General features: G+C 52.0%; 1 protein-coding gene across 1 annotated transcript in view; it reads right to left on the bottom strand.

Moving 5' to 3' along the window:
* Positions 1 to 13,317, bottom strand: part of CHST13 (carbohydrate sulfotransferase 13) — a 31,414-nt gene extending 18,097 nt beyond the window's left edge. Inside the window, exon 1 of the mRNA XM_075714424.1 lies at positions 13,224 to 13,317. Within this exon, the coding sequence (XP_075570539.1) occupies positions 13,224 to 13,317 (94 nt within the window). The remainder of the gene's footprint in view (positions 1 to 13,223) is intronic.
* Positions 13,318 to 13,766: the final 449 nt, after the last annotated feature.

The following is a 13,766-nucleotide window of genomic DNA, read 5'->3' as shown; positions in this document are numbered from 1 at the left end:
GCTGGAGCACTTGCGTGTCAAAAGAGACAAGGGACTCGTATGTGCATTTTGCTTCTCGTGCCTGGATGACAAACCCAGCCCACAGAGTTTGCTATTTGCCGTGCAAACTCAGCACTCTGCAGTTAATGCTGGAGCTGAGAGACGATTTAGCATTAATGCGTTTGCAGCCAACTCCATCTTCCATATGCTGTACACAACTGCTCAGACAGCAGCCACGAAGGCGGCTAGAAGATTTGAGGGGGTGTCATCAGATGTATGTATTTTTTTAAGCTGCTACAAAAAGAACATTAAACTCCTGATGTGACATTGGGTCTGAATATCCTGCACTACTGCAGATTTCTACTGCATGTCACGTGCACTGGGCAGAAGAATGATTATCTAACTTTATTTTTTTGCCTCTTTTTTGTTTCCCCAAACAGAAGACTGCTCAGCCTTTAACAACTGCCTAGAAGAGACTCCTGAGACCTGAAATCCCTGCACTGTCCAGGCTTCAGCCAGATGACTCCTGTTTAGGGAGTGCTGGCTGTACCCAAGCCAGTGCAGGGACCATCAGTCAATGGTTCCAGAAGCAACTGTGATTCAGAGAGCTGGCTGCTGGACATGCTTTAAAATCACTTGAGCATTATTCTTGATGCTCAGGATCCTGGTAGGTTTACTTAGGAAGAAGTTATTGTCATTAGGAAGAAGATACTAAAAATTACATACAGAAGCTGCTTGTTTTCTATAAAGCCTCATAAAAGCTCTCTCCTCTACTGACACCTGCTTTCTCGCACAGCTTACTTTGCCTTTATGTTTCTGAAGGTAATTTTTCTCACCAGTGGCAGCTCTAGGACTATCACAGTGTCACCACCCATACCCAGGCACAGGGGCTGCACAGCTGGCCCTTGGCTGTGTGGCTCCCTCCTCCCCAGAGACAAGGGCAGCTCGGGCTCTGTTTTTGAAGGAAGGCTTTGTATTCTAATTTAGTCAACCTGAGTCAAGGATCAGCCAGGGAAACTCTAATCAAGTGATGGAAAAGGGTGACAGCTATAGGATTAGCTCACAATAAATCATACAGAGAGGGAAAGAAAGAATCCAGCTGCTTCAAGCAACCTGCCAAATGCCACAGCGTCGTCTCTGGGGATCAGAGCAGGACCAGAGCCAATGGCAGCTGGTTTGGACATTCTGTCCCATTCAGTGGTTCTTCCTAAACCCACGTGTGCCCTCGGTGGCAGGAGGCTTTGGTCACCTGGTATCAGCCTGAGGCAGTTGTCAGCAAGTTTTAATAGAAGGATCACAGGCATTTGAGGTGGTGGGATGTATTTCAGTGGGGCAATGTGCTTAGCTCTCTGCTGTCAGAAGGAGTGTGATTGAGATCTTTATAGGAAACAGAAAATTAACAGTATCCAGCAGGAATATGGCCTCTGTGAGCAAATAAAATATCTGTGCATGAGCACTATGCAACCTTTTGTCAAATGGTTAACTCCTCCTACAAGCCAAGCTAGAAGCTTTCCAAGAGCAATTGCTCTTCCCCATCATGCCTGTCGCTCTCCTGGCCCTGGCTGGCTGCTTGCATATATAATGCAAGCCTGAACTGCCAGCATTTCCATTCCTTGTCAATAAACTCCTCCTTTCCAGTCTGCTGCTCAACAGGAATTGCAGCAGAAGGGCTTGCGCTGGCAGTGCCAAGGCAGAGATCCCTGCCAGCATGCACAGGGGCTGATTTTCAACTGGAAAGGCTGCACTAGAGACCCACCTCTCCCCCGCACACCCGTACACTGCGGTGGTGTCCGTACCCCTGCGGGCTCCCACCGCCGGGGCAGGCTCAGGCAAGCCACAGCTGCAGAAAGCTCTTGGGCTCAGACAGCTGCATGGATCTACCAAGCCAAGAGCCCATCTGCACCAGCCTGCTGCCTTCTGCTCAGCTGCTGAGGCCACGGCAGGCCAGGGTGCCAGGAGATCAGGCTGGGCTTGCTCAAAACCTGCCTGCAGTCAGGTCTGGTTTCAGGCAGATGCTGTCTGTGCCCCCTGCCCATAGGCTACCTACACACATACAAGAAAAAATGAAGTCTCTCTAACGTTGTATGGCTCAATGACTTGCCTGCTGAATACGTTTCAAGCAATCTTGTCAGCTCCACGCATCTGGAATTGATGAAAGGCCCAACAAGCAGATCTTGGAAAAAATGCATGCTCGGCAAACCCTTCCCAATGCACCACCTTGCACACAGCCACTCCCTCCCCAGCTTTGTTTCACAGCTCTTGCCCCTCTGCTCTCGGCAGGGGCAGCTGAGGGTCTGTGTCCTGCCTTTCTACATGACAGCAGGGCATTAGCCTGTGAGACTCGCTGCCACAAGATACAGAGCAAGAGGCTTTACAATGTGTTGGAGATGCATGAGCTTGCAGAGGAGGACAGGAGCAAATTACAGCCTGCTGGAGGCTAGGGAGAGCCATCTCCAGCACACAACCTCTCATCACATAGCTCCTTGAGCCTGCTTCTGCTGCATGTAGTAGTGGGCATTGCCTGAGGCCACAAAAGAGCCCTGTCTCCCCAGCCAGCATGTTTAACAGAGGATACATACATCTCTGGTGTCCTTGCAGCACTGAGACACAACAGATCCAGAATCACTGCTAGCAACTTGTCGGAGTGGTTGTTGGATTTATCTCCCTGTTGCTGGTCAAGCCCTGAGAATGGCTGTTAGCAGCAGGTGCTCTCAAGACATCTCTTTCCTTTTTACAGGGCATGAGCAAGGTCTAACGGAGACCTCAGGAAGAAGGGAACCAGAGTCTTGCATCTACACCCACCCAGCAGTGGCCATTCATGGGCAACTGAAGCAAAATTCCACCAGCGTCAAGTCAGCCTTGTTTCAGTCTCAGAGCGCCTGTGTGTGCTGATCCTATTAAGCTAAAGGGAAATCAATCTCTCCAATGCTGCCAGGAGTAAACTTGGGAAAGACCCAGCTGTGAATATGCTACCCCTGCACCCTTGCCAAAAGGAACGGCCCAGCTCTGCAGATGTGTGCAGGACTGAACTCGCTGCCTTCTTGTGCCATGGAGAAACATGACCGTGCAGAGACGCTCCCCGCGGTCACGGGAGGGGGGCAGAGCCACACACTTGCAGGGCATTACAATAAGAATGGAGATGGGCAATTGCTGAGAAGCTTCTCACCTCCAATTAGTTTGTGCTAATTTCTCAGGTCCCTGCCTTGAATAAAGCCCTCTGGAACAGGGGAGCCAGCCCCAGAGACACCCACACCCAGCGGCTCCAAACAAACATCACCTTTGAACCTCATGTCAACATTAGCCATCTTCCTGCAAGGTCAGTGAAGCAACATCTGGCCAGAGAGCAGGCTTGCATCAGGTTTCACATTAGCGGTGAGGATGCAAGTCCACAGGGAGAGCAGCGCTCCTGGGGAGACCACTCCAAGGGGCGGCTCAAACCCATGGCTGCTGCTCCCTCCCCGGAAGGGCTGGGAGAGCATCCAGGAGATGGAGGGCTATTAATCAAGTGGCGTTTACAAAGAAAAGAATAAGCTGTGAGCACTGTTGCGACAAGTGGCCAGGACTCATGGCCGCAGCGTCCCTCCAGACCACAGAGGTGACATGGGATGGGAAGGGACATGGGTCAAAACACGCCCTGTGCACTGCTGTGCAGGTCCAAAATGTTCAGCGGCGTATCTCCTCCATGCACACACACCATTGGTAGAGCTGTCAGCGCCTGCCGAGGCTAGGGGACTTGCTGATCTGCCACTTGAGCCACTGCAGAGGCAGTGACACCTTCAGAAGAGACTTCCGGGGTAGAAAGCAGCTTCAAATCCAGCTGGATAATGCCCTGGGGGAGTCTATGAAAATTAAGTCCCATTATGAAAAAGCTGGGTCTCACCAGCATTGGGTGTTTCTTCAGGACAGCAGGTCTCAGCACCTGTGCTCAGCCACTGTTTATTTACATGGCCATGTAACAGACTCACCCAAGCGCACCACCAGACTCGGATCTGCGGCAGTGTGGTTTGCAACATCTCCCAGCTGCAGAAACAGCTTCACAATGTGACATAGCACAACGAGGGTTTGGTGATGGCAACCAGGCAGAGCAGCACGGCTGGGAACACTGAATGCATTTGTCTTTCATTGCTGCGGTGCATCAGGGAGGATCATTTATAAGGTGGAGGGAAAGCAGGACATGCTCACAGAGAAGGAGGCAAACAGGCTTGAAGGAGCCAGGCTGGGCTGTCCACAGGGCTGGGAACAGCTGGTGCTTGGGGAGCCCATGCAGGAAGCTCTTCCCGCTGCGCAGGGAAGGACCAGAGACTGCATGGAGCAGTGTATGCAACCGGGACAGCAAAAGTAGGCAGACACTGAATCCACATGCACTCGCATCCTCAAAACCAGGTCCTCGACAATTTTTAATACCGAACGGTGATTTTCATCTCAGCATAGAGCTGCTGAAGGATGTGGGTTATGTGGCCAGGCCTTCCTGCACGGGTAGATGGTGATGAGCCACCTCAGTTGCAGACATAGCTGCCAAACCCAAGGGTGACAGAGCTGCTGTAGTACTAACCAGTGGTGAGAAGGACTGCTTTCTTCTCCCAGGAAAGACTAACTCCCAGCTCTTCCTAGCCTGCCCATAAATTTACAACTATTTTATCTAATCAAAGCTCATCCAAATATTAAGAGTTCAGGGGCACTATGGGGAAAACAGAAGCAGCCAGGCCAGCCGGGCTGTTCCTCTGCCAGGCTGCAGGAATTCCCCACTGGCTGGCGCAAGGCTGGACACCTCAGTGCCCTAAAGCTAAACCTGCTCAGTGCCATCCCAGCAAGCTAAAGGGAACGGATTTGCGCAAGTTGAACAGATTTTTAATTCCTTCTCCAAGGCAAGGAAGATCTGGTCTATTTAGAAACAAAATTCAGGCTTATCATAGAGTCGTAGAATCATAGAATGCTTTGAGCCTTCAAAAGGTGGGAGCTGGAAAGGGTGACAAGGCAGAGATCTTCAGAAAGCATATTCACCCCAACTACCCCAGTAAGGGCTGCTGCCAAGGGCCTGAGAACAATGAAACCGGCTCAACAGCATTCAAAAGAAATGTTAGGGGAGAGCTTAGCTTCCCTGATGCTAACCCGTCCACCAGCAAGCCAGCACAAAGATGTCCCCACATCCATGGGTCCTGCCAGGCTGGGTGGGTCAGCAGGACAGCACCAGCTTCAAGGCAGATCCCCGATGGCATGGCCGGGGTCCAGATCCCACGCAGTGCTCTTGCACAGCTGTTCACAAACTTTTCATACCGAAAGGCCATTTTTTAGGCAGCTGCCCAGGGCGAGTCACAGCGATGCCTGGGGCTGAACACTGAGATGTATTTGCCAACTGCCGGGGAGCGTGTGTGCACGGGGCAGTGGTGTGTGTGCTTTTTGCAATCGCTGTCCTGTCTGCGGGGCTCAGACTGTAAGTCCTACAACATCCCTGGAAAGCACGCTTCAGGGAGAGGGTAACAGAAATTTGGGGGCTGTTAAATGATGGGGTTGGTAGTCAAGGATATTAGCTGCTGCAGGTTCATCTGGCTATGAGGTCTCCTTGGCTTGCATGGCTCCATGCAGAGAGGAACAGGCACTGGTGGCTGCTGAAACCAAACGTGCTGCCTCCTGCAAAGTCTGTAGACATCCCAGTGCCTGGCTGGTGCCGCTGCAGCCCCCCTTTGCTGGCAGCGTCTCCTGACAGCACCAGGCTTGTGGTGCAGTTGGCACTGGGGAATGTTGGGCATCACTTCTGCACAGGACGCGTGCTGCACAAAGCCACTTCTCACACCGTGTCCTTTGGCTCCCCTTCCCTTCCCTGTTCTCATGCATGCTGCGTGCTCCCTCAGAGTATCACGCACTCCTTCCAACACAATAAATGGAGCATTGGCTTTGCTCCCCACCTCCTTAAGACTATAAGAGAAGCAAAATCAAACCACACATCCTGGTGCTACCTCCTATACTGGGTGATCTCCTGTGAAGGACATGCAGAAAGACTTTAGCTGAGCAGTGGCCACTCAGCTCCTGAGGATACAGAGCAACTCTTTCTTCCCCCCTTTGGCCATTCCCACCTTTGACACGGACTGAGATTTTGGCTTCCCAGTGGAAGTCACAGGCAATTGGGAAATGGAGAACAGGGCGAGTCCAAGCTGCAGAGGAGACATTTTGGGGGTTAAACCCTATTTATCAGAGATCTACAACTGATTTTACTGGATAATTTACTGGAATTACATAGGGTGCAAACCTGCAGCAGAGCAAAAACCGGGCAATGAAACAAGGATCCCAGCACCTGGAGGTGAGCATCAGGGAAGGGAGACATCCGCAGAGGGCAGCAGTGTGTACAGGGTGCATTCAGCAATACTTCCCACCATCCATTCCTGCTGGAAGGGTTTTACTGCCAAGGAGGCAGGTGGGTTTGGAGAAGGGAAAAATTAAAAGATCCATGTGAAACAGTGGAGAAATCACAGAGAGCTTGTAGTTGAATATAGGACTCTCCCAAAGCTGCAGATCCAGACAGGAGACAGAGGCAGGGTGTCCTGATTTGCAGCAGTGCCGGCTCCACAGATGCAGGTACATGTATGGGAGAGAGCAGACTGGTCTGAACTAGACAGCAGAGGCTGGGAATATGGGGTTCAACTCTCCACTGACACCAGGCCTTCCCTCCACTCATGGATTATTTTACTGGCGATAAAAAAATACCCCCAGGTCTTAGGGTAGCTCCATTTGTCTCTGTTCTCAGCATCAGTGCAAGCCGTGCAGCAAAGGCAGGACCTCGGCATGGCAATGCTCATCCCAGGCCTTCCAGGCCACCGGAGCTACTTGGCGAGATGTTCTCTCCCTCTCAGATCACTAATAGTCTTTAACTGCCTTTTAACAAGGAAAGTTTTGGGCATTTGCCCAGCTGTGTCTCAAAGTTTCAATGTGAAACATCCCCCCATTGGCCCCACTGAGGTATTTGGGGAGTTAAGCTCTTCTTTACGTACTCAGCTCTGAGGGGGAGTAATGGGAGTTAAGCACCTAATGCCTTTGTAGTTTCTTGGCTTCTGATAGCGAGCCCTGGGAAAGACAGCTGTGTTTGCACTAGGATTAAGATGGAGGGTTTGTCATGCTCTCCATTCAGACGCTTGCAGGAAGCAAGGACCAAGAAAGAAAATCCAGCACGTAATAAATCCCAGCACCCCCAGGAGTGCCCTGACCACTGCGTGAGCACTTGTCTCCCAGCCTCAGACCTGACTGATCATCACCAGAAAGTCCTTCCTGCACCAACACAAGCAAAGGTCCTGCTGCTCCCAGAAGATGTTTTTGTGGAGTCCTTTTTGCAGGATAAATAGGAGTGTTGGGGTTTTGGGAGTGAGGACAAAGCAGAAAGTGCAGGTGCAATGTTCTGCCAGAGGGAAACAGTGGGGCCAGTGAAGGCTGGATCCACCTTGGCAGAGCCACCAAGACACAGATCTCTCCTGCAGGCACAGAGTTAACTCCTGGCATGCTAAGCCCCCTCCTTCCCCCTCGCAAGCCTCTTGCAAGTGTCAAAGATTCTCAGGAAACCATAGAAAGCCAAGAAGGAGTAGAGAAAGCATTCCTCATGAAAAGCCTGGCCCTCAGGAGCAGATGGGCTTCATTACTCCCTGCTCTCAGCATTGGACCGGGCAGATTTTTCTACCGTGACGGGTCATGGCTACAGAATTTTATATCTTCTTCTTTCCAGCCCACGTTGCCCAATGCCTCGGCTGACAAACGTCACTGTACTTTGAGCAATGGCTCCCCGAAGGGCAGCGGCTGCCTCCTGGGCATCACAGCACTGTGACCGGGAATCTGAGCCGGGCAAAACTGTCCCATGACAAAAGCAAACAAATCAAAACAAAACAGAAAAATGAATACCATCTCAGAGGGCGTCTTAGATTTCACATAGGCCCTGCCTGCACTTGCAGCATTAAGCCAGAGCGAAGGCAGCGTAGCGTTTGTTATCTGGAAGGCTGAGGACATGTGTCAGCCAGCTGCAAACATGACCCAGTCTCAGAAAGCCTTCACTGACTGAACCGCACTCATATCCCAAGGCAGCGCCTGAATTTCAGCCTGAAAATACCTTTAAACAATGGGGAGGAACTGAGGTCTAAAATAGGCTCTTTCCTGTTCTGAAAAAAAAAAACCTGGTTTATAAAGGTCTGCTAATATCTAAGTGTGTAAGTCGCTCCATTCAGGTGAGGTCTAGGTGCATTAGTAGGTTCAGGGACTGCTGCTCTGTGGGATGTCCGTCAAATCACTTAAAATCTCTATAATCTCTGTAATAATTTGTCCCCCCCCGAAGGGACAAATCTTTAGGCACAAGTTCAGAGCTGACTGACAGTTTGCAAGAGCAACCACTGACTTTGGATGCATAGCTCAGAAAACTTGAAAGGCCAGATTTGCAAAGATCAGTAGCAAGAGCTTCTCCAGGACCTGCTGGTGCTGAGAGATGCTGGGCTGGGCAACAGAAATCATCCCAAAGCTGGCAGAGAGTGGTGACAATGGGTATCTTCCATATCCACCTTGGCACATCAGAGTGCCGCTAACCACACCAGAATGACAAGGCACAGTTTCCTGCCTGTGATATGTGCTACATGCCAGTGGTGTGGCTTCAGGCATTGCTGCTCATCCTCCTATAACACCCCAGTCCTCTTCTCTCAGGTTGGGGAAGTGGTGCCCCCACTCTGGGAGTAGCTGGAGGAGGCTTTGCTCTATCAGTGCCCAGAAGAGATCCAACTGGTTGATGCAGGAGCAGATAAGGATGGAGAGGGTCCTTGCTGCTTCCCTACTCGCAAACCTTTCTGGAGCAGTATCACAACCTTGGTGCTACTACGATCCTTGTTCTGGTATCTCTTGTTGTGACAGAGTCAGATCGAAGGCTGAGTACATCTAACCCGTAAAGACCCGTGGATATCCAACTCATGCTGATAGCAGGTCATGAAAGAACACAGGGAGAGCAGAAGCCAGTGTTAAGCAAGTGCTGCTAAAAAGACGTAAGAAGCAACAGATGGATGCTGCAGTCAGACAGAACCGGAGCAGAAATAAAGCATCATTTCGAGCCTGAGGGGTTTTCCTTCTTTCTTATTGAAGAAGGTGATTCAGTACTGGAACTAACTAGAAACAAAAGGAAGTGGAGCAGTCCCCGTCCCGCTGGCTGCCTCTGTGCAAAGTCTGCCTTTGTCCCCCCCAGTCACCTCCAGCACACACAAGTCACTGGACTGGACACAGGAAGGATGGGGCAAGAACAGAATAGCCCGGCTCTTATGCAAGGGTCCCTTGGGATCAGACTACATGATCTCATCCTCCCTCCTTGCCTCAGGCGCCCAAAGGTGCCTCTTCCTCCAAACACTTCTGTGATTGCAAAGGGATTTTTTCCTCAAATAACACTGGTCAGAGATAGAAGCCTCGAGAGGGGTCAGGTTATGTAAAATGCTTCATATAGCACCCAATTGCCTCTTATTAGGAAGTACGTTGTTTTGGGATAGAGGAGCTGCTTATTAACTGTTTAGGAGACTGCAAGTTCATGCACACAACCTTCTGGCCCCTCACCAGCAGCCTGAAAACTGCCAGCTCTCTGGATGTCAGTACATTTTGCCTACTCATGGTTTCCCCAAAAGACCTACCATCGGGGTGGCCCCACAGTACTTTTAATTAAGGTCTGCAGAAACCGCAGGTGCAGATGAATACAGGGCCTTACCACCTGCCACCCATCTCCCTCTGCCTCCTTCAGATGTTCTCCCTTCTCTCTGTCCCACATCTGTACTAGCACAGTCATCCCCAGCTCCCCCACTGTCGCTAAAATCAGTGCGGTTCCCCTGAGAACAGCAGTGACCAAAGCTTTGATGTAGAGAAGGATCAGCAGCCTCCAACATTTGCCGCCGTGCCAGTCTAGACACGCTACAACCAGGGTCAGATGAAACAATGCTCTGAGAGCCCCACTGCTTATTCCCACCTTCTCTGTGCGGAAAATGTACGGTGTGCAGAAGTCAGCATAGCCACCACTAACGATGTGCCATCCCTGGAGCACACAGCAGAGGAAGATCAACGCAGAAGATGGATGACAATCGCGCTGAGGCCAGACGGGATCTCTTGGATGGCTGTGGGTTGACACCAGTACAACCAAGTCCCCCTGATGGACCACGTCACCCCTGGCACCGAGCTGAGATCACGTGAGGTTTGCCCAGGAGCTGAGCATACCTGCCCACATCACCAGTCCAGATGCAGAAGGGCCTGGAGATGCTGGAAGATGACTGTTCCAGCCAAACCCCATAACTACCCACTATGGCAGTCTTACAAAAACTCCACCTGACAGTTTGCTCGGCACCACTTTAGTACCTTCCTGCGATGCAGATATTCTGCCTCTTGCCATGTGTCTGTGAGGCTGCAGTGAGACAGCTGAAGGCCAACGGGACAGACAGGTCATCACTGACTTGAAGGGAGCAGGGGACAGCCCATGGGTGCAGCTGCACCCCACGGCCAGGGGACTGGACTACAGCCCCCCGGGACTGCTCACTGGTACAGCCAGAGGCAAGGAAAGCCAAAATAAAACAACTGGGGATATGAAGTCGGTGCATGCTCAAGCACACAAACCCACACGTGGATGCTCTCCCTGGGGAGCACCGAGACTTGTCTCACCTCTCCTGAGCGCCAGTGAGGTTGGGAAACACAGGCGAGCCCATTTCTGCCTCCAGGAGGTACAATGGGGGATTCTGCCACCGACTTCAGTACAAACAAATTCAGCCCAGCACCAAAATAACCAACTCAGCGGCATTTAGGAGCAGAGTTATTTCAGCACACGCTGGCGTGTGGGTGTTCCTAGGGCAGAACAAGAAAGCCTTATTTCAGCAGAGCCGTGGAGTTCAGTGCAAACCGCTCCAGCACAACTCTGCCTGGATGGAGTTAAAAGTGGGAAATGCAAACAGAGGGGTTAGCTCCTGCTCCCCGAGATGAGTGAGCCCTTAGTGCTCTCAAACTTAAAGGTTTCTGGTTATATCATCTTTCTTCCCATGTCATATTCCTTGTCCTGGTCACAGGATGGTTTGATCGCTATGTGCTGTTAGCAAGGATTAATTCGGCACGTTACACGGAATGGACTGTGGGTGACCAGGAAAGGCGACCTCTGAATCCTGCTGAAGACGGAGAAAAGCATCTGACTGCTCCCAGGGGAAACTCATAGCACTGCTGCTTTTTCTAGCATTTTTCTTCATTATTATATAGAAACCAAATGACACCAGACAACTAGAACTCAAAATAACCTCGAAGCAACCATCACTTTAAAGATGACATTTTTGTCTGCAAATTGTTTAACTATTATTGTAACTAGTAACTTCTAAAATTCAAGTAAGTGGCCTCTATTTGCTTTCCTTTGGGATAAAAAAAAAAAGCAGCAATTTTTTAGCTTTCTTCTTTTCTGTATATGGTAATGACCTTTCCTCTGCTAGTGTGAGTTTTTCACAGAACTAAAGAGGAAAGGAAAAACTGTAAACTGAAAAATGATAAGGGAAAGAAATGGCACAAAAATGAAGGCTGGACCCAGGGAGACAACTATGTGGCTAGAAAGTAACCAAATTTTAGGGAATGTATAAACTTTAATTCACCTCTTTTGTGAACCTTAAGGGGCAAATCTTCAGGGGATGTTCACCACCCTTGCAAATGGGATTCCACTGAGTGACAAACACCACTGGTTTCCACCAGGTCAGGATCCCTACCCCAGACCTATCACCAACTACAGGACCTTTCAAAAATCACACCTGCCCCGTATCAAGGCAAAGGACCTGCAGCCTATTAAGGCTGTCACGTTTCCCAAAGCCTCAGCTGGCCAGCACGTCTCAAGGGAGTGTTCCAGATCCTGAAATCCCCCAGCCCCTTCGTGAGATGCCATCACCATTACCCTCACCTGGTTTGCTCTGACCTGACAGGAACTCTGCGTGAAACTGCGTTGAGATCATGCAAGGGATTAAAGTCAAGCAAGCACAGAAAGTTCTGCTGACTCGGACACGCAGAAATCTCCTTTTGAAAACCTGAGTCCTGAAAAGAGCCACATTCTCCAGTCAAATACTAGAAAGCGAATCCAACGTAAAATGCAATCGTCTGTCTGTTAGGAGCCGGGGAGATCAGAGCCGATTCAGTGCTGCACTTTTTACTGAACAGTCCCAATACTAAAATAAGATGCATGTATCATTTCTTTAAAAAATACTTATTAAGGAACACAATACTGATTGTGGTCTTCTGGGATTACTGAATTCATTTGACAAGCTTCGCATGCTCTTCTAGAAACAAATGCATGCCGAAACCTAACTCCTCTTCAATCTTATTCAGCCAACAAGTTACGCCTTTTTTTATTTTTAGGGAAAAACACATTAAAGTGATGGAGCAGCCCCTATAAAAGGAAAACTGCATTTCATTTAGTCCACACTGATAAAATTCCGCTAACATTTCAGTCAAATCAGTCTTCTGAATTTTAAGACGTAACTTTAAAGGCCCCATTGATGGATCGCTGCTGTAATCAGAAAACATCAGTACATTGTTAAAACTACAGGAATTACCCAATAACGTCTCTTAGGAAAGAGGAGCTAATTTCCCCAAAAGAGCAGAAAGCAGGCAGGGAAAGAAAGAAACCCTCGAGTACAAAACTTTTATGTTTTAGTACTGTTATTAATGACTCGTTTCCCAACGTGGAAGATATTTCTAAGAGCACACACTAAAGAAGTCCCTCGAGCAATTCAGCCGGATTCCCCAGGACTGTTAGTGCCCGTGGATGTGAAACAGGCACTTGTGGAACAGAGCGGCCCCGCTCCCTGCCCGAACCCCAGCGCAGCCTCAGGGGGCTGCGCGAAGCTGCGCACGGTTCCGTGCCCCGCTTTCACTGAAGGCAGGGGCACCGAACGGGACGGCCACCCAAAAGAAGCTCGCTTTAAAAATGAAACACGAATTTCACGTCGCTGCTGTGGGAAGTCGGTCAGACGCTGCGAGCGAACGCCAACAGCGAAGTTCAGTGGTCCCAGCCGAGAAACGTCCAGCCTCGGGCGAGTTCGCCGGCTGACCCCAACTTCAACTCCCCCGCGGATCGGCGCCTCTGAACCACACCGGCTCCACCGACACCGAAGCGATTCTGGGAGCCAGCAAGGGGCTGACCGCGGTGCCCGGCCCCCCGCGCCCTGCCCCCGCCACCCGCTCCCACGGACCGGCCGGGGGTCCCGCCGAGCGCGCAGGCACCCCTCGCCGGGGCGCGGCGGACCCACCTGGGGCGAGGCTGCTCTGGAAGTAGAAGACGACGAGCAGGAACGAGCCGAGGCAGGCGGCCAGCGCCAGCCGCGGCGCCCGGCTCCGCCGCATCCTCCGCCGCGGCTCGGCGGCGCCGCGCAGCCCCAGCGCCCCGCGGCCAGGGCCCGGCCGAGCGCCCGCCGGCCCCGGCGCCGCTCCGCTCCGCTCCGCGCCCCGCCCCGCCCCGCTCCGCTCGGCGGCCGGGGCCGCCCGGCCTCGCCCCGCCGCCGGCAGGAAGTGACACCGGAGCGGCTCAGCCGCGGGAAGGGGAACTTGGCCCCCCGAGTGCCCCGCAGCGCCGGGGCTGCCGCTCGGCGCCCGGCGGCCGCGGCGCGGCTCGCCCCATGCAGCCCCGCCGAGCGGCGGAGGCGGCGGGACGGGGGAGCCGCGGCGGGGCCGGGGGGCGCGGGGCCGGGGGGGGGGGGGGGTGTCCTCGGCCGGCGCTGCGGCCGCTGCCTGCCCCTCCGGGGCTGCGCACCCCCCTGCCGCCCTCCCGCGGCCGCTTCGAACTCCCCGCGGGG

This window comes from Pelecanus crispus, chromosome 7 (assembly GCF_030463565.1).
Source record: "Pelecanus crispus isolate bPelCri1 chromosome 7, bPelCri1.pri, whole genome shotgun sequence".
Taxonomy (NCBI): domain Eukaryota; kingdom Metazoa; phylum Chordata; class Aves; order Pelecaniformes; family Pelecanidae; genus Pelecanus; species Pelecanus crispus.
Note: the sequence above shows the minus strand (reverse complement) of the source record. Positions and strands in the feature narration are given on the sequence as shown.